General features: G+C 41.2%; 1 protein-coding gene across 1 annotated transcript; it reads right to left on the bottom strand.

Moving 5' to 3' along the window:
* Positions 1–334: 334 nt before the first annotated feature.
* On the bottom strand, positions 335–15,581 carry LOC129829018 (glucagon-like peptide 2 receptor). The gene is made up of 13 exons (XM_055890427.1): positions 14,592–15,581; positions 10,491–10,605; positions 10,181–10,285; positions 8,456–8,577; positions 4,753–4,859; positions 4,236–4,392; positions 3,842–4,001; positions 3,596–3,656; positions 3,361–3,427; positions 2,824–2,912; positions 2,558–2,696; positions 2,312–2,353; positions 335–2,208 (listed from the first exon to the last, which is right to left on the bottom strand). Exons 1-13 carry the CDS (start codon positions 14,679–14,681, stop codon positions 1,828–1,830), a joined length of 1,635 nt encoding a protein of 544 aa, XP_055746402.1. The 5' UTR covers positions 14,682–15,581; the 3' UTR covers positions 335–1,827.
* Between the last annotated feature and the right edge of the window lie 5,408 nt (positions 15,582–20,989).

The raw sequence follows: 20,989 nt of genomic DNA, 5'->3' as shown, positions 1-20,989 counted from the left end.
TTAACTAGACAAGTCAGTTAAGAACAAATTCTTATTTACAATGACAGCCTACTGGGGAACAGTGGGTTAACTGCCTTGTTCAGGGGCAGAACAACGGATTTGTACCTTGTCAGCCTGGGGATTCAATCCAGCAACCTTTCGGTTACTGGCCCAACACTCCAACCACTAGGTACCTGCCCTCCCCCCATGCTGTATCTGTTGTGTGTTGTTACCGTATACCTTTTTACTATCTAGTAATCAGTATCAGAGATTTGTTTCAAACACAAACAGTAATACAAGATTTCTTTAATGTATCACTATACGTTTTTAGATATGACAAATACATAATACCCACATCATGCACATGAACTGTAACACGTATCCTTCAGACTGTATCCTTCAGACTGTCCTTTTCAATGTCAACATTTTCTGACAACAAAAAAATGTACACTTACCTGTCAATGCTCTATTGTGTTTATATACCTGCAGTAAGTACCTTTATGTGCTCAAGTTTATTTGAGTAATTTGATTGTTTTTCTGATAAAAAGTATGTACATAAATATACACTGAGTGTACAAAACGTTAGGAACACCTTCCTAATATGGAGTTGCACTCCCTTTGCCCTGAGAACAGCCTCCATTTGTCTGGGATTCTACAAGGTGTCGAAAGCGGTCCACAGGGATGCTGGCCCATGTTGACTCCAATGCTTCCCACAGTTGTGTCAAGTTGGCTGGATGTTCTTTGGGTAGTGGACCATTTTTGGTACACACTGTTGAGAGTGAAAAACCCAGCAGCGGTGCAGTTCTTGACTCAAACCGGTGCGCCTGGTACCGACTACCATACCCCGTTCTAAGGCACTTAAATCTCTTGTCTTGCCCATTCACCCTCTGAATGGCACACATACACAACCCATGTCTCAATTGTCTCAAGGCTTAAAAATCCTTCTTTAACCTGTCTCATCCCCTTCATCTATGCTGATGGAAGTGGATTTAACAAGTAACATCAATAAGGGATCATAGCTTTCATCTGGATTCACCTGGTCATGTCATGGAAAGAGCATGTTTTGTACACTCAGTGTATGTATTATGATTTTTCATAAAACTCATATTTTTTATAGTGGAACATTACTCACATACACGTAAACAAAACGATACACAAAGGTACCATACAAATAATCTGTACAAAGATACAACAACACCAATCTCATTGTCTATCCAAGCAAGGACTTTTATTGCGTTCTCGCTCCTCGCCTCCTTCTCAAACCCCATTGGACGAGAAAGCGAGGGTTCTCCCCTTTGACCTTCTCCTCAAATGGGTTTTGAGAAGGAGGCGGGGAGAGAAGACGCAAGGTGTATGCAATTGAGATTCTTCCCATCTGTCAGGAGACAAGGCACCTTAACAGTTCATAACAGTCCAGAAAGGAAGGTAGCAGGGTTTGGGAGTAACTGATTACAAAAGAACAGCTAAAATATTGTAATCAGATTACAGATACTTTTGAGAAACTAGATGACTACTTCTTGAATTACTTTTAAATTCAGAAACTATGTTTGTTTCGGTTTTCTCAATGACAGTCAATTCAGCATTGAAAAAAGGCGCAAGTTTGAGTTCGTTCCACCTGAGTGTGGCTGCCCACAAATCAGAGACCACTATGATGACACACCAAATGTGTTTGATGGATGCTTTTTGTCTTCTTCTAATGCCTCTTCTGGGGAAAGTAATCCAAAAGTAACTGAAAGTAATCATATTATGTTACTGAGTTTGGGTAATCCAAAAGTTACATTACTGATTACAATTTTGGACAGGTAACCGAACCAACCCTGACAAGGAGTGTCCACAAGATGGAGGAGGTCAGAACTCGCTCTCCTCCAGTATCTCCTCCATGGTCTCTCCCAGCGTCATCTCTCCATCGCTACTTGACAGGCTCTTCCTGGTGTGGAACTCCAATCCTCCCGTGTCTCTCTCCCTATCTCGCCACCCTGCCACCTCCCCTCCTTCCACCTCTCGTCGCCCTCCTTGCCCCTGCAAGGCCACCTGCAGCAAGTGGGAGTGTGTGGCAGGCCCACCCCCCTCCTCGTATGATTCGCTTTGCTGGGAGCCATGGGGGCGTCGGCCTCTAGAGCACTTCCACAGATGTTTGAGGGGTTCGCCCCGGAAGTCGATGCAGGGCATGACCTGGAAGTGGTTTGTGAACAGGAAGAGCTGCCATCGCTTTTTCAGCTCCGTCTGGACCTGGAAATAACAGATTTGTATTTGAGTTTTTATTTGTATTAACGATTTGTTAAGCTAACACTTAGGCTACAGTAAATTGAACTGCTAGTTTGTGGATAGTTACCTCTACGTTGGCGAAGCAGTACAGCACAGAAACCAAGAATCCCTGAGAGAGAAGTATTACTCATAATGATTGTATTCAAGGTAACAAACTCTACCAAACCATTTGCATGTATTATCAAGACACATTCTTTCCCTCTAAATGCAGTTCTTAATAGGATCAGGATGTTTTCCTATCTTTACTCAACAGGAACAATTAAACATTTGTTATGGTCTTTTGGAAGGTGGCCATTTTGTTATCAGTTCTTACCTGGAAGGAGCTAAGGGTGAGGTTAATGAAGTTCCTGGCATAGCGGCTGCTTCCCTCCACACTCTCGTCTATCAGTATTGTGAAAACTACCTCGTGGATCCCCAGTAGAGGGATCAGGACTATCGTAGCCCTGGCCAAGCTAACAGAGAAAAGGAAAGGAGTTTTGGCATTCAGACTGTATTGGGGTTCAAATAAAATAGTTGCTTGAGGGTGCTGGCTACTACTGTCACAGATCAGAGTAAACCTTTAGAGTGACCGTAGCCTACCTGTATCGGTAGTCTGTGAATTTCACTTGGTCTGCCTTTAACTTTGAGAGCAGCAACATTAGTATTTTGATGAATATGTAGAAAATGACCTGCAACACAAGTCAAATATATATTTTTTCTGTAAAACAGTAGGAGATGCTTATGTTTTTAGGCTGGTGCGTAAAAAGTAAACTGTGTCTTTAAGAGGAGAAACCCTATCTTATTGGGATCAGTGCACCCTAACCATTCTGCCCTATATGACATGCTTGTGACTGCTTCTGACACCCGCTGCTCTGGCTGACGTCTATGTCACATGGTCTGAACTATTGATCTTAGACATCCCAAAATCGGTGTGAAATCAGTGAAAAATCACAGGAAATCTCACAAGAGCTGATGCCCCCAGTGTGTCAGTCTTGTGCACTTTTGGCGTACACTGTAGAGTCATATGGTTTGATAGACGATTAATCATTGTGTCACGTTCTTAGATATCAGTGGAGCATTATTTGAGTGGTGATACAGGAGGTCGCTATAGGTTATATATTGTAGGTTGCTACTCACCAACACAGATAAAGTGATGGGTCCCCTTATTATCCACCAGATCCATCTATTCTCATTGTTCCAGCACCTTAGGACAGGAGAGATTCAAGCGAGATTTGGGCCTACAACATCAGCTTGTATCATCGACTATTGGGTATTTACACAGATCAGTACTGATTGATTACTTTATGCGAACAGACAGAAATATGACCAGAAGTCTTGAAATGAGTGGTGGAAATTCTCCCCAAATACTTACCCTTTATTTTCATATAAAACTTTACTCACTGCCCATGGCACCACAAACACGAATGGAGTACCTTTAGCGAGAGCAAAAGTATTTTGTTGCCATGAGCTCTATCTTCATTAGAGCCTTACACTATCCAATGAACATGTGCCTTTCAAACATTAGAGCCTTACCCCAACCAATCAGAATGTGTCTTTTAAACATTAGCGCCTTACCTCAGCCAATTAACATGTATCTTATAAACATTTAGAACCATACCCCAGCCAATGAGCATGTATCTCTTGAGCAGCCGTCTCCTGGTGAGGACGTCGGTGAAGAGGAGGGTCTGGAGGAAGATTGCTTCTACCAGGAGCCAGAAGTAGTTACAGGCTACAAAATACTCCATGGACACCCGGGAGGCCTTACATACCACTGTTATCTACAGGAAGAGGAGATATTAGATGATATATTACAGTGCCTTATCCTTGTTGAATAAATGTATTTTACATCATAGTCTCTTGTGACAGACGTTAACGTAAGAGCACACCTGAGATTTGGTTCTGGGTGCCCGAGATTTCTTCTATTATAAGAAATAAGAATTCTGAAGGCCAGCATGGTTGAAAATGTAATGTTTTTATAGATTTTTTTAACAAACTCTACAGGACATGAGTACCACCGAGTTGGAGTATGAGTTCCACCCTTGGTCGTCACTGGGTAGCTTGGTGTACATGACATGTAACACGATCTCCTTTATGAAGACGGCTATGGCTCTCAACATGAAGGACACAAACAGATTCATGTGGATGTAGTTCCTCGTACAGTGGAGCTTCCTGGAAGAGACAGAGGTTGGCATTGACTCAAACCCGCCACTGACTATTTAGTGTGGAAATTGATTTTGTGATTATGCGACTAAGATGAACGCTCAGTACATAGACAATCCATTGTGGTTTATAGTGATCAATAACATAATCCGTAATCTTCTTATTCTGCTTCCCCTGGTATCCATTTATATTTTATTATCAATTAATGACATTGAACACTGACCAGTGGGTTTGAATCAATGACATGACTAAGGAGTATGCCATTGCTTTGCAGTTGTGTCATCGCCTTACGATAGTAGAATTCATCATAATCATCATTAACATGTGCCTAACCCCCTGACCCCTGCGCTCTGGCCCCTTGACACTAACCTGAGAATGCCCATGAGCAGAGTGGCCAGAGAGAGGGAGGAGAGGGACAGAGAGTAGCCAACGATGGAGATGACCCTCAGGGCTGCATGGCGAAACCACTCATCTTCCTGAAAGACACAGACATGGGAAAAAAGAAGTGAAAAAGAGGCAATTGACCTCAACCTCTGAAATTGACTTAGATATTACCTTTGATGATACAATGAAAGCAATACATGGTTATAACATCTACAGAAATGACAAAAGATGAGTGTTGCTGTTTATACACTATTCAGAACCACATTCCTGTAAAGCTTAGAGAGGATCTCATGTTAAATACTGTTGAAGTATGGCTACAGGTTCATCTGCCTCACCTAAAGCCCATTCTGGTGGGAAGCCGCTATGTACCACCAAGTGCTAACAGTGAGTTCCTGGATAACGTGTTAAATGGTTGATAATGTACACAACCGGTAAAACGTTTTAGAACACCTACTCATTCAAGGGTTTTTCTTTATTTGTACTATTTTTTACATTGTAGAATAATAGTGAAGATATCAAAACTATGAAATAACACTTATGGAATCATGTAGTAAACAAAAAAGTGTTAAACAAATCAAAATCTATTTTATATTTGAGATTCTTCAAATAGCCACACTTTGCCTTGATGACAGCTTTAAACAATCTTGGCATATCAAAACATCCTCTGAACCAATTACATTAATTTGGGAACAGGACAAAAAGCATTAAACATGTATGGCAATTTAGCTAGTTAGCTTGCACTTGCTAGCTAATTTGTCCTATTTAGCTAGCTTGCTGTTGCTAGCTAATTTGTCCTGGGATATAAACATTGAGTTGTTATTTTACCTGAAATGCACAAGGTCCTCTACTCCGACAATTAATCCACACATAAAACGGTCAACTGAATCGTTTCTAGTCATCTGTCGTCCTTCCAGGCTTTTTCATCTTTGAACTTAAATGGTGATTGGCTTCTAAACTTTCATAGTATTACTACACCGACCGGGAACACAGTTCATCTTTCAATCACCCACATGGGTATAACCAATGAGGAGATGGCACGTGGATACCCGCTTCTATAAACCAATGAGGAGATGGAAGAGGCAGGACTTGCAGCGCGATCTGCGTCAGAAAGAGAAACAAGTTTTATTTTAGCCCTTGGCAACGCAGACACTTGTTGACTCGCGGGAGCAGTGTCGGTGCAATAATTTAATAACATAGATTTCTACATTTATTTTGTAACGCTCGCGCGCAGTGTGGTCAGCCTATTTGTCCTAAATATTTCAAAAACTAAAAGCATTGTATTTTTTTGACAAATCATTCACTAAACCCTAAACCACAACTAAATATTGTAATGAATTATGTGCAATTTGAGCAAGTTGATGTGACTAAACAGCTTGGTGAAACCCTGGATTATAAACTTTCAGGGTCAAAACATGTTGATACAACAGTAGTTAAAAACTTTTTAGGGATAACCCCCTTTTTTTTACTTGAAGTATGAGCAAACTACATGACATTTAATGTGAAGTCACCCAGGTACATTTGGGCAAATTTTGAAGGAGACGTTTACATTCATATTACATTTTTCTGCAAGAATATCATCAAATCTGTATACGTGGACTTTGATTGAGCTTTTCCAGTATTAGTAGCCATATTATAAGTTCAACATTTGCAAACAACCAGTTTTCATAACTTCATAACTCTCCATATTCTTATAATTTTTGTCCAAGAAGAAAAGGCTGGCTGTCGCACAAGGTTAACAGCTACATTTTGCGACAGATACGGGGTTTCTGGATAATCCCGTAAAGTCCAGCTCATTGGCTATCTAGCTAGCTTTGTTTGGTGCTTATTTGACAAAGTTAGTGTCGATCAAGTGAAGACCGCCCGCGTCATCGGAATGCCATGAAGGCGTCGCTTTCTGACCAAATGTGGTGTCCTATAGGATATACTACACCTATAATGATATAGTGAAGTCTGGTTACGTTCTAGGATCTCTGAGGAATACATACGAACGTGATTTGACTGGTTGAAACAATGTTTAGGGTTAGATTTTCAAATATTCCTTTCTTTGCAAATTGAACGAGTGGAAATACAAAATCGATCGTGCATGCCATATGGACCTTTTTAGGATATGAAAAATTATTTTATCTAACAAAACAACACTATGTTATCTCTGGGATCCTTTGGATGATAAATCAGAGCAATATTTCAGAATGTAAGTACACATTTCACCTTCAGAGGTGAATTTATCAAACTTATTTGCGGTGAAAAAAGTGTTTTGTTGTTAGGGGCTCTCCTCAAACAATAGCATGGCATTTTTCCCGCAGTAATAGCTGCTGTAAATTGGACTGTGCAGTTATATTAACAAGAATTTAAGCTTTCAGCCGATGTTAGACACTTATATGTACCGACATTTGTTGTTTCTCTAAAATCTGCGATCGTGACACAAGGGGCTGCATGATTTACAACTATCCTTCCTACAGGCTCTAGATTTGTCGCACCTAGACTACTGTTTAGTTGTGTGGTCAGGTGCCACTGTCACGACTTCTACCGAAGTCGTTGCCTCTCCTTGTCCGGGCGGTGTTCGGCGGTCGACTTCACCGGCCTTCTAGCCATCATCGATCCACTTTTCATTTTCCATTGGTTTTGTCTTGTCTTCCCACACACCTGTTGTCAATCCCATTCATTACCTGTTGTGTATTTACCCTCTGTTTCCCTTCATGTGTTTGTCAGAGATTGTTCGTTGTCAAGTGTGGTGTTGTTTGTGTATAGGTGTGCGATGGGTCTTCGTACCCAGATTTGTATTATATTTTTCCGTGAGTGTTATGGAGCCAATTACTGGGACTTTAATTAAAGTACTCCATTTTTACACTCTATTTTGACTCTCCTGCGCCTGACTTCCTCTGCCACTTATACACGCCATTGTGACAGCCACAAAGAGGGACTTAGTTAAATTGCAATTGGCTCAGAACAGGGCAGTGTGGCTGTACATAGAGCTAACATTAATGATATGCAAGGCAATCTCTCATGGTTTAAAGTGGAGGAGAGATTGACTTCATCACTACTTGTTTTTGTAAGAGGTGTTGAAAAGCTGAATGCACCGAACTGTCTGTTTAAACGACTAGCACACAGCTCGGACACCCATGCATACCCCACGGGACATGCCACCAGAGGTCTCTTCACAATCCCCAAGTCCAGAACAGACTATGAGAGGTGCTCAGTACTACATAGAGCCATGACTACATGGAACTCTATTCCACATCAGGTAACTGGTGCAAACAGTAGATTCAGATTTAAAAACAGAAAGAAATACACCTTATGGAACAGCAGGGACTGTGAAGAGACACACACACAGGTACAGACACACGCACACGGGCGCTGGCACACGCACTCTACACACACTTGTAATATTGTTGTATAGTGGTATCATAGTGGTATCATACATTTTGTGTTGTGGATATGTGGTGGTATGACAGTGTTATATGATGCACTGTTTCATCTTTTGTTTTATGTGTAATATAAGTGTCTTAATGTGTATGCACCCCAGAAAAAGTAGCTGCTACCTTGGCAGCAGCTAACGGGGATCCCTAATAACATACAAATGGGAAATCTTTAACTGGGGTATGGTTTATTGTTGACGTTTCAGTTGCAAGGCCTTTTCCAAATCCAAGGCAAGTCTCCACTTTGTTTCCTCTCACAGCCTTTTCCTCACCTCGGGTTTAAAGAAGTCTTGGTCATCACATTCTGTCTTCTCCCGCCAGACATCCGTAGAATTCTCCTGGAGTCGCCAGGACCCATTGGACAGACACTCCATGTACACTCTCCTGGAGTCATCTGGGTCCGGAAGAGAAGAGGAATGACTGGATCGGTTATGGAGAGATTTGCTCATGCTCCAACCATGTTGGAAGGCACGTTTAACTGCGCTTCTAATTGTGTGTGGTACTGTATGAAATGTTATGATGTTGTGTTGTGCCATCACATGACGTTATAGATGTAGAATGTATGGATAGGTGTGATATTTATTTATTCATAAGGGACAATGCACATAAATCAACATCAATATTACAATAATGAAACATCCATGTAAATGTGCCGGGGTTAGCCAAAAGATCATTTGCACCTGTAGTACCTGGGCATGTAAGGGCCTTTTCACAGCCACTATATAAATACTCACTAAAACAATACAAAATATATCATTCTAACAACAACAACACGATCATCAACTGTCGTCTTACATATGAGGAACCACAGATAACTCATGTGTACAGGTTTGGATAGATTTGAGCTATGTTTTCAATTTTCAATTTAAAAATACAATAGTCAGTGCAGCTTCTCAAGTCCATGTGCATTGCATTCCAGTATATTGTAGCTCTAACAGAGAAGGCCGATGGGCCGATTTTACTGTGTCGAAAAGGGACAACGCAATCCCCTCTAGTTACTGCCCTTGTCATCCTGGAGGTGCTTTCCTTGAGCATGATATGCCGGCATAGGGGTGGAGAGACAAGACCATTCAGGATCTTAAAGACAAGGCTTGCAAGGCTCTACATCATGCTTAAAGCTATCCAGACTAAATAAACGATGTATGTAAATTATATGACAATGGTGGTAACTGTTCGGTTTGTTATCAAGTGATTCAATTGGTTTCAGAATAGTTGCTCCTGCCTGTGACCAGCATGTGAGGCAATATCTCAAATGTGAGAAGATTATAGCATGCATATATAGTTTTATAAACCTAAAGTTGGATAATCCAAACTTGACTGTGTTAAGCACCTTCTTCACACGTTTCATAAATGTCAAGTTGGAGTCCAAAATGACACCGAGATACCTGAAATTAGACACAACTTTCAGACGCTCCTCATTAACAAGAACAGCTTGTTGGGAAGAATCAATGGATTTCTTAGAGAAGTACATAGAAACAGTCTTTAAATGCAGGCAAGAATTAGTCATCCATTTAGAAACATGTACCATAGCTTCAGTTAACTTGTTAACAACTAATTGTCTATTTTTTAGTGTACATACAGAACTGTATCATCTGCATGTTAACTTGTGGGCAAGCAAGTGGGAGATCATTTATATAGAGGGTAAACAGAAGGGGGCCTAATATTGACCCTTGTCAGACCCCGAAGTTATAGTAAGGAGAGTCTGACTGAGTGTCCCCCAAACAAACCCTTTGACTTCTGTTTGTCAGATAGGAATACATCCAACGAATAACTTGAGTGGACACATTAACGGGGGATAGTTCGGATACGAGGACCTCATGATTCACAGTATCAAAGGCCTTTTTAAGATCCAAAAAGACTGACTTCACCACCTATGTCCAGTTTAGATTTAATGCACTCCAAAAAATAGCAGTTGGCTGTTTCGGTAGAATGGTTAGTTCTGAATCCGAATTGCATTTGATGGATTGAGTTACCCTGAATGAAGCCTCCAGACTCACCCGTTGTAATCCAGGGAAGGTAGGAAGGACAGGGCACTGACACGTTACCGGGAGCTGAGTGGGGCCAGCACACAAACACGTCAACCATCCCGTTACAGTAGATTCCTGAAAGGACAAACAAGTAAAGAGTAAGAGACAAACAGAAAAGTACATCAATAATAAAGTTCTATTGCTTAACGGAAAATACATTTCCATATAGATCAATTGCTGCCCTGACAGTCTGGCTGCAATTAAATGACAATACACATTGTAGGGGAAGAATGGTACAGTGATACATGCAACTGGCCAGGGCTAAAAACAAACTGCTCACCAGTTTCTGAGAAGATGCTTTCTGCTAAAATCCTGGTGCAGTTCTCCCTATATTCATTCCGTTTAGAGATCAACTCTTCAAGTTTCATCGTCGTGGCGTCAGTTAATGGGGGATCCTAATCAAATCAAATCAAACACAGAGCCCACCACCTTTCATGTGAAATAAGACAGTTATAAAGAGAGGAATATTTTATGATAAACTATACATTTTTACCACCCCCAACAATGTGCCAGGAAGACTGAGGGGAATGTGGTTTTAGTGAGAGTCCACAAGATGGCAGTATTTGAGTAGAATTCCTGTTGAGTTATCTAACTACCCAACCTCCATCTTTGTTAGGCATCTGTGTAGGCAATTTCACAAGCCTAGGGCTCAATTCAATCCGTATTGTCGAAGTTCAGCACTGTAGTGCAATTGAAATGTAAAGGTAATTTCCGATTGAGCCGACATATGCAGGGCTAACCTTGAATGCAGTTTCCGCAGACGCAGGAACATTGTCTTAAATTTTAAATCGTACTATAGCGCTGAACTTCGGCGATACAGATTGAATCGAGACCCTAATGTCATGTGGTCTAAACTAATAGAAGTAAATTCACCTGTTTCATTTACTCTGAGAAGAGAAATCAAAATGGGAGATTTGACCAGCAGTAACTCAGTTAGGCTGCGTTTACACAGGCAGCCCAATTATGATCTTTGGACAATTATTTGCATATCTGATATCTATCTGGTCTTTACCTAATGTGTAAACATCAAAAATAACTACAGGGAATCTAATCTTTTGACTTCCAGTTCATACAGTACCACCTCCATATGGCTGCGTTTACACAGGCAGCGCAATTCTGATCTTTTACCCAATGATTGAGCAAAAGATCAGAATTGGGCTTCCTGTGTAATCTGAATCCTGATACAAACCTGTCTGGACGCTCAGATTAGATTTTTTTTGCTCTTAAGTGGTTTGATGCTGTATTCATAACCAAGTGGGAAGGTGGTCATTAACAGTTGTGAATTTGTAAATACCAATACGCTGATTGGCTAATGGCCAACAAGCTGTAAGTACAGACGTCATGATTGTAAACCAATTATAGCGTTCAAAAAACAGAATAGATTTTTATAAATAATGTTTAGTTTTTACATCTAACTGCAGAAAATGCTGTTATCGAGGTCATTTCCTTAGTAGGTGATGTCAGAGCTCAGCATGTGGGACAAGTCGGAGCTCAGGGATGATAGACGAGTTTCCAACTAGTAATTACAAGGGGGATTCAAGTGGATTTTTCCCAGTTGTATGTGGTAAATACCACCTTCCCACCTGGTTATGAACGCATCATTATTGCACACTATTGCGCATGACCTGTTGTTACCATGACAACCACCCCAACATTTACAGTAGCAGTGATGGGAAATGAGCATTACATCTGTTTGCTACTTCAGAGGCTACATCAATGCGAATGCGCAAATCTGATTTTGGTCACATGTAAAACTGTGTGGACAGTCCAAAGAATTTCTGAGGTATAAAGAAAATCTGATTTGCGTTCTTAGGGTGGCTGTGTAAATACAACCTTATGCCTATTCATGATCTTGGTCCAATTGTAAAGTGACTGTGTAACGGCAGTCTAAGTCGTCCTCCTCCTCAGACGAGGAGAGGCGAGAAGGATCTGAGGACCAATGTGCAGCGTGGTAATTTTCCATGATTTAATTAACACAAAACAAGACACTATACAAAATAAACTAACCGTCACAGTCCTAGCTGGCGCAGACAAAACAAAAATACAGGAAACAACCACCCACAATCCCCAACACAAAACAAGCCACCTATATATGATTCTCAATCAGGGACAACGATTGACAGCTGTCTCTGATTGAGAACCATATTAGGCTGAACACAGAAACAGACGAACTAGACACACAACATAGAATTCCCACCCAGCTCACGTCCTGACCAACACTAAACAAGCAAAACACATAAGAACTCTGGTCAGGACGTTACAGACTACCCAGTGTTTCCAGATTTCTATGAAATGTGACTTATTCATTTTCCTTACAAATCTTTTTAATGAAGTATGTTGAAAAGCAGCTTTTCTGTGTTGCAATTGTGTGAGCATACCCCAACAACAAAATGGTTAATGGTGTGGGCGTATACTAGTCGAAAAAAAGATTAGCGCAAGTAGACCGCTGATTGGCCAGCTCACCCTCTTCTAGACTGCTGATTGGCCAGCTCAAGATTACGTTATGCTATGAGGAAATAGCAAGCATTTTTTAAATGGTCTGTTTGAGATACAAGTTTGAGGTGGGGTTTTTGAAGTCTTTTTTCTCCAATTTATGCTTTGGCCACAAATACGAGTATCAACAACCTTATTTGGATATGAGTTAACAGAATATTAACTTTGAAAGGTAACTGGGCAGATACTTTAAGATATTTTACCACATGATTTGGCAATGTTCTATACAAATAAAACATTGACAAAACATAATAAATTCAATTATTCTAGTGACAGACCAACCCTTCTCCTCTTTTTGTAAAGTAAACAGAGAATCAAGGTTTTCCCATTTAGAATCTGTTATTCCACAGGTGAGGTGCAGTACCATAGATATATCATCCAATGGATTCTAATTCTATGTGCGGTACTCTTTCTCTGACCAACATTCCCTGCCTTGCCTTCACACTCCAATGGGGATACATACTGTATATCTATCTGAAATGTGTAACCTCCCTGTGCCTGTCCATTCTATCCCCCCTCCACCACCACCTGTTCCAATGTGATCTGTCCTATCCTAGGAGAGCACTGACTTTCTACCGCTTCTATTAACCCCTTCTGTCTCTTGTCATCAGGTTTTCTGGACAGCAGCTATCACGGAGGAGTGTGTGTGTGTGTGTGTCTGTCTGTCTGTCTGTCAGATCTCTCACTACTATCTGGGGTGAAAAGAAGGTACAGGGGCTCTCCTCTACTTTAAGAGAAAACACTCAATTCCACTGAGACACTTAAGGGATTCTGAGCTTAACTCAGTTAGAGAGAGTGCTGATATAATTGAGGGCCTGGGAATAAAATCTGAGAGATCTCTACTGAGATCATGTTTATCATATAGTATGTAGCTACTATTGAGTAAAGGGATGTATTTACAGTAAGTACACAAGGTAATACTGAAGGTATAGAGTTTTAGGAGTTACAAAGATAGAATAATACTTTGGAAATACGTCGGTGTATTTTATCTGCCTGATACTGTATGTCCGTTTCTGGTTGTTCTGGTACATTTTGCAGCAGATTTTGTGATAATATTTATGTCTGGAGTGATATGCACGGCCACATGTGTGCCATGTCATGCAACCCAGTACATTATCATATAGCCATGTTGCTAAGCAACTCCAAAGTTCTTGCATATCCCAGTCGCATAAAAAAAACAAAGATTTCATACCATAAATTCAGGGCTTATCATCTCACTGTGTCAGTGAGAAAGATTATGGTTTTACAGTTCAACGGTAGCAACTCATCCTCTCAATCAGATAAAGGAGAACTGGAATCTGGAGCAAATTATGTTTCTCTGTTGTGAGGTTGGAATATTTGTGAGATTACTTCAATTCACTTTTCTAACAGAATATTAGTTTTTTCATATTTTACTGAATATTTTATATGTACTATAGATGTTCAAATAAATGCTCAACAAAAAAACATGTTCCTTTTTTACTGGCACTCCTGACAGGAAACAAGTAGGAAAAGTTGTAAAGGAAATATCAAATGGCTCCAAAACTGGCTTAGAATCAATATTCTGGAGAAATTGAATTCAGATTAGTACATGCACATGTGTGTGCCCTGTTTGTGTGTGTATGTGTGTGCATATGGGCGGCAGGTACCCAAGCGCTTTAGAGAGACGAGCCAGCAACCGGAGAGTTGCCAGCCAGTTTGAGTCCTGGGTCTGACAGGAAAAAATCTGGAGGGAAGTCAGCTGGCAACCGGAGGGTTGCTATTATCAAGTCCTAGATGCCGTTGTACCTTAACCTGTATGTGTGTCTTTCGGGGATAAAGCAGATTTTGGTTGGACTTTGTGCTGACAAATAAAGTGATCTTAATATTAATGTGTGTGTGTGCGTGTGCGCGCGGCTCACCATCTTACCTGCAGACTGGAGAGGAGCAGTAGGAGTAAAGGAGAGAGTGTGGTGCTCCCCAGTGCCCACCCCCCTCTGTGCCAGGCTGGTCGTAGCATGGGTATGGCACTTTGTTTACATATAAGCTGGATGGCACCTCATCGACCCGCCTGCCATCGATGCTCTCTTCACACTCATCCTTGTCTTACCTCTCAGCATCCACACCACACGGAACCAACACATGGACAAGCCTCTTCTCTAAAGTGTCCAGTCCTTTCACCAATGTGGTTTTCCAGGTAAAGATGGTTTGAGACTTGTGAACGTTTTATGTGCTTGGTTAAGCTGACTTACTCACGGTGTAGGCTGCTCTCAGTGTTTGGCTTCTGAGCTGATTTTTGAAAGGCAGTGTATTCTCTCTTCAACATAGGCTTGCCTCAAAACAGTGGGTTTTCGGGTAAAGATGATTTGTGATTGGTTTAGGTACATTTTTATAGGTGCCTGGTAGAGATGGAGCCGGCTTCTTCTTAGGATCGGTGTTTACCTTCTTTTAGGCGTTGGTTGATATTCTAAAGGTAAATTCTTCCTGTAACTAATGTTTTGGGAATAAATAGTGTTCTTCTCTTGGTTGACAGGTGTTTTAAGATATCCAGGCACTTATTCTAGTTGTGGATTATTTTGGAGCAATGTTCCCCATCTCATTGAGGCTTTAAACGAGACACTCCTTTTTAAGTTGTGATCAGTTTGATAAAGTTTTCTCCAACATCTCTACTAGTTTTATTATTTTATAAAGTTGTCCTCTGTCCTAGTTGACGTGTGTTAGTAAAGTTGTCCTCTGTCCTAGTTCACAAGCATTCGTTAACTTGTCCTTTGTCCCTCACCTAGTTGACGTGTATTAGCAAAGTCATCATTGTCTTCTTAGTATTTGGTAAAGTTGTCTTTGGCTCGTCTGCCTGTCGCTGTGTGTTTGGTTAAGTTGTCTTCGTCTCAGGCTCATTCTCAAGGGTTCTGTTGTCTGTCCTCCCTGATGTCCTGAACGCGACTGAAAGCGTCTGTGGATCCTCACCCATCAGTCTGCCTCCCCTTTTTCTCCGCCCGGCCTTGTCCCAGCCAATCAAGATAAGACAAGGGAGAGCTATTTTACTGGAGTGACTTTATAGTCCAGGAGGGGAACGTACACACAAGCAGAAAGTATACACACACACTCATGCGCGCACACACACACACACACACACACACACACACACACACACACACACACACACACACACACACACACACACACACACACACACACACACACACACACACACACACACCGTAAGGTGTGCAGTGTTGATCCATGACTGGGGCTAAAGGTTCAGTGGCAGTTTTATGTGGGTGGTTCTCCCAAAGTAAGAGGGCCTCATCAACAGTATTTGACACTAATGGGATCTCTGTGTGGTCTAATGGATCTACAAACGCACCACAGGAGCTGCAGGGGCCATGACCAAACACACAGGATGGATCAGAAGCCAGAGAAACATGTTGTACTACTGTTCATGCACTGTGCAGATGGTGCAGCCAAAAAAAATACATTACTGTTAAATCAAATCAAACTTTTCCTAAGTGTACTATTGTATAAGTTTAACAATAAATAGCACTTTATAGATAACGACAGGGGGGGGGGTTAAAACTATGTTTGGAAGTAAACTACATTCCTTAGACATTTTGAAAGAAAGAGAAAAGTTAATCAATTGATAAACTTATTTCACTATGACATCACAGTGTAAACAATGTGCTATATGAGGGTGGTTGATACTAGTGTTGTTCCCACCATTATTTACCACACTGTTCACATGTTGACATAATAGGGAAATAGGGTTATGGAAGGGAAAAGGGAACCTTTGTAACAAGGAACAAGAGAAAAGGTATAAACACCTGTAATAAAAGGGAAACATTACGTAGAGGAAGATAAGATACGTGGAGGAAGATATGACTCAGCCTATGTAGACAATTCTCCCAGTCCCCACCGTTCAATGGTTCTTTGTAGGACTGTCAGTGTGGGGAGGGCCTGAGGTGCCAGTCTGCCGGGGTTAACTCGCTTCTAGTTGAATTTGAAAGCCCTACTATAGCTCTGCGGGGCCAGCTTTGTTCGTCACAGAGTCACAGTGTCCTTTGTTTTGCTCCTGGGCTTTCCACAACTGTAAGAGGACAAAATATCAGGGGGTTGTTAGGGTTAGGGTTGAGTCGAGGTGTGGACATGAAGCTACGGGTTGGGATTAGAGTTGAGGCTAGGATTAGGATGTGGACAGCTAGGGTTAGTTATTTATATGCACATCTAGTATTTCTCAGGTGCTAGGCACAAGAACATAATCACACAGGTCATGCTATAAAACAACTGGAGAATGCCATATGCCTGGCCTCACCACATCAACCCAGAACTATTTATCCTCACAGTGTTGTGCACTTCACAGGTGGAGGATTGAAGGAGTTAGTTATGCTTCCGATTGACAGCCGTAACCTCACGTCAGCTATAATTTACATTTTAAAATAGGCTTACATCCACTTTGTGAGATAATTCGCTACTGAGAGTAAGGGTATCTAGTGTAAGTAAAAGGCAATTACAGTATAGTACATCACATTACACTAATGTAGAGAGTTTACTGACCTTCACAAGGGCAGAGTGTAGTAAAATCCATGTTAGTGTGGGCAGATCATTCAGCCAGCAATGGAATAAATGCACAATATCCTTTGGTGCGAGTTCTGCTCTTCTGATGGACTGTACACCCATCTGATCATTCTATAGATCATCATTTGATAGTATGGTATATTATGATGGAAGACACACCTGTCACATTTTGTGACATGGGAGGAAGTTAAAAGCATGCCTGGTTTGTTTACATGAAGAGCTAACCTTAGTAATACATCAGCTGGTACGTAATTGTGTTTTCATTACAGAATGATCTAGTGCTCTGATAAATATAGGGGGCAGATTTGACAGTGAATCCATCCAGGTGACTCTCTATGTTATAGGGACTATGAAGATGTAGGAATTAAGGCTCCACTGTGACCCAGTCATGGCATCATTTGTGACTGTGTGATATACAAAATATCAAACTGAAATTAGTTTATTTTACTCTTGGTTCCATAAGCATGGCTGTAAAAAGTCCTGATACAGTCATATGTCAGCATTATCTTCACTAACAATAAAAAGCTTAGGAGGGTTTAGACGACAATTAAAATATATAGAGAAATTCTCTCAGGTCCAGGACAACATAAATGTGATAAAAGCAATTTCATGGAGACATGGCCTTAGGACAGCCCTGGTATTGCTACCCCATGCCAAGGATCCTCAGTGTGTGTGGGTGTGTATTTGTGTGTGTGGGTGTGTATTTGTGTGTGTGCATGAGTCTGTGTGTGTGTGTGTGTGTCGAAGCTGGACTTGGTCCGAGACGAGAGTGAAGAGGCTGTCAAGGAGCTAATGTGACGGTTCAAGTGTGCCCATTTGAAACACAGATAATAGTAAGACGCTCGCCAACTGAACTGAAGCTTCTCCCGCTAAGAGAACTGTCTGGTTTGTCACTCGTCTGTGATGTGTGCGTCACTCACATTGAAATAAAATAGAACCTTATTTCATCATAAAAACAGGCCAAACCTGTCACAATAAAGTTAAGGATGGCTGCTTTGGCAAGTCCTACAGTCCCATTCGGACAGACTTTAGTTTCATTGTTTTGGAAGCTGAGACGGTAGCTTTAACTGTCTCATTTAGTTTTCACACTATACTGATGAGCATTTTATTTACCAGATCAGAGTTTGCACACAGCGGCTTATAATGGGAGACAGTCAATGAAGTGTTTGTGTCTTTCACTCATTAAAGAGAGATATTACAGTAATGATCTGTCTGGGATTGTTTCCTGCGAGCTTGGCTTTGACTCTGCCATTATTTTAGCTTGGTCTACTCTCAGCCATAACAGTGAACTTGGCCTGAACCGTGAAGATGGCAGTATTTACTTTGTTGTGGTTTTATGACATGTTTGTGCATCACGGAATCACTGTACCATTCTCTCCCATTGTCACGAGGGCTTCTCGTGAGCACTGGAGAAGCAAATCTAAACAAAGGATTCCAGACCCATTTTGTTGTCTCGTGTCTTAAAACGGGCCTGGAGTAGATTCTAAGTGCATTCCCATGATCTTTTATATGAGGTCAACATATATAGATGAAAAGGCAAAATACATAGCTAAGAAGTACTTTCCCAAGTCAAATCAAATCAAATCAAATGTATTTATATAGCCCTTCTTACATCAGCTGATATCTCAAAGTGCTATACAGAAACCCAGCCTAAAACCACAAACAGCAAGCAATGCAGGTGTAGAAGCACCTCTTTAGTCTCTTACGAAGTGTACTTTTTTGTCTTTTTCACTTTTAGCCCAAAACATTTTCAGCTGATTTGTAGTCAGAAGGCCAACATGGTGAGTTTTAGGAATACATTACAGCAAGGCCCTTTCAACAACAAGGACCCAGATATGCCAAACAACAGTATGCTGCTAGCAAAGCAGGCCACTGAGGTACTAAGACAATTGTGAGAGTGAACTAATTTATATATATATTTTCAGACAAAGCTGTGCTCGTGTTCGACATGGAAATAACACTGTGAAAACTGATGTCCGAACCCATTCTGCTTCAGTATGGATCCAATATGGGTCAGAGGTATTTGATTTCTGCTTTTTCAACCAAGGGGAATGACAAATCGAAACAGGCAGCTCTTTCTGGGGGGAATATTTGATTTGTTGTGTTCTCTTTCTGCATCACAAGCAAATATAATCTTGAGCTACTGAAAGATGTCCTGATCGCAGGTCACTGAGCCATTCTGTACATTGGAAGAATCATACAACACTGGCATCAGGCAAATACAACCACATACAGTGCCTTCAGAAAGTATTCAGACCCCTTGACTTTTTCCAAATGTTGTTACAGCCTTATTCTAAAATGGATAAAAAATATAAAAAATCCTCAGCAATCTACACACAATACCCCATAATGAAGACAGGTTTTTAGAAATGATTGAAAACAGGTTTTTAGACATTTTTGCACATTTATTAAAAATAAAAAACCCAAAGACTCTCAGACCATGAGAAACAAGATTCTCTGGTCTGATGAAACCAAGATTGAACTCTTTGGCCTGAATGCCAAGCTTCACGTCTGGAGGAAACCTGGCACCATCCCTACAGTGAAGCATGGTGGTGGCAGCATAATGCTGTGTGGATGTTTTTCAGCAGCAGGGACTGGGAGACTAATCAGGATCGAGACAAAGATGAACGGAGCAAAGTACAGAGAGATCCTTAATGAAAACCTGCTACAGAGCACTCAGGACCTCAGACTGGGGCAAAGGTTCACCTTCCAACAGGACAACAACACAAAGCACACAGCCAAGACAATGCAGGAGTGGCTTCGGGACAAGTCTCTGAATGTCCTTGAGTGTCCCAACCAGAGCCCAGACTTGAACCCGATCTAAAATTTCTGGAGAGACCTGAAAATAGCTGTGCGGCAACGCTCCCCATCCAACCTGACAGAGCTTGAGAGGATCTGCAGAGAAGAATGGGAGAAACTCCCTAAATACAGGTGTGCCAAGCTTGTAGCGTCATTCCCAAGAAGACTGTAATATCTGCCAAAGGTGCTTCAACAAAGAACTGAGAAATGGGTCTGAATACTTATGTAAATGTGATATATTTTTTTTTTTGTTTATATAAAAAAGTGAACATTTCTAAAAACCTGTTTTTGCTTTGTCGTTATGGGGTATTGTGTGTAGATTGATGAGGGTGGAAAAAACTATTTCATCCATTTTTGAATAAGGCTGCAACCTAACAATATGTGAAAAAGTCAAGGGTTTTGAATACTTTCTGAAGGCACTGTACATAGTTATTATTTTGTATGTGTTAATGTTTATGACCACAGAGAGAATGCTTGACAAAGGAATGGTGTTATAATTTGTACTGTCGACCTACATTTCCATTAATCATTTGACATAAAACCCAAAGCTCAAAGTAAAAGTTTTCTGGACACCAACCAAAACAGGCATGCATCCAGTTTTACAGACATACAGGTCTGCTCAGCTCCACTTTTCAGGTCCATCACCGGCATGTAAAAGTGTCAGCGTGGTGACACCGCTGGGGTAAACAGCACTCTGTGTGAGGAGTGGCCTGGGCCGGCGCGCTGAAGTTTGTTTACCACTTGCTGTAAATGGGTCAGAATGTGTTTAGCACTCAGGACAGGTGATATGTTGGAAGTTAAACAGGTTGCTGTGTGGATACATAAACTGTTTGGTTCTATGCTGGCTGCTGGGAGTGTGGCGTGAGAAAGACTGAGCAGGAGTTGACCAACCTACCTCCCTGCCCTCCGAAAGGGATTCTAAAGCGTGTGTGTGTGTGTGTGTGTGTGTGTGTGTGTGTG

The sequence above is a fragment of the Salvelinus fontinalis genome, chromosome 30 (assembly GCF_029448725.1).
Source record: "Salvelinus fontinalis isolate EN_2023a chromosome 30, ASM2944872v1, whole genome shotgun sequence".
NCBI lineage: Eukaryota > Metazoa > Chordata > Actinopteri > Salmoniformes > Salmonidae > Salvelinus > Salvelinus fontinalis.
This window is presented reverse-complemented; position numbering and strand designations above follow the sequence as displayed.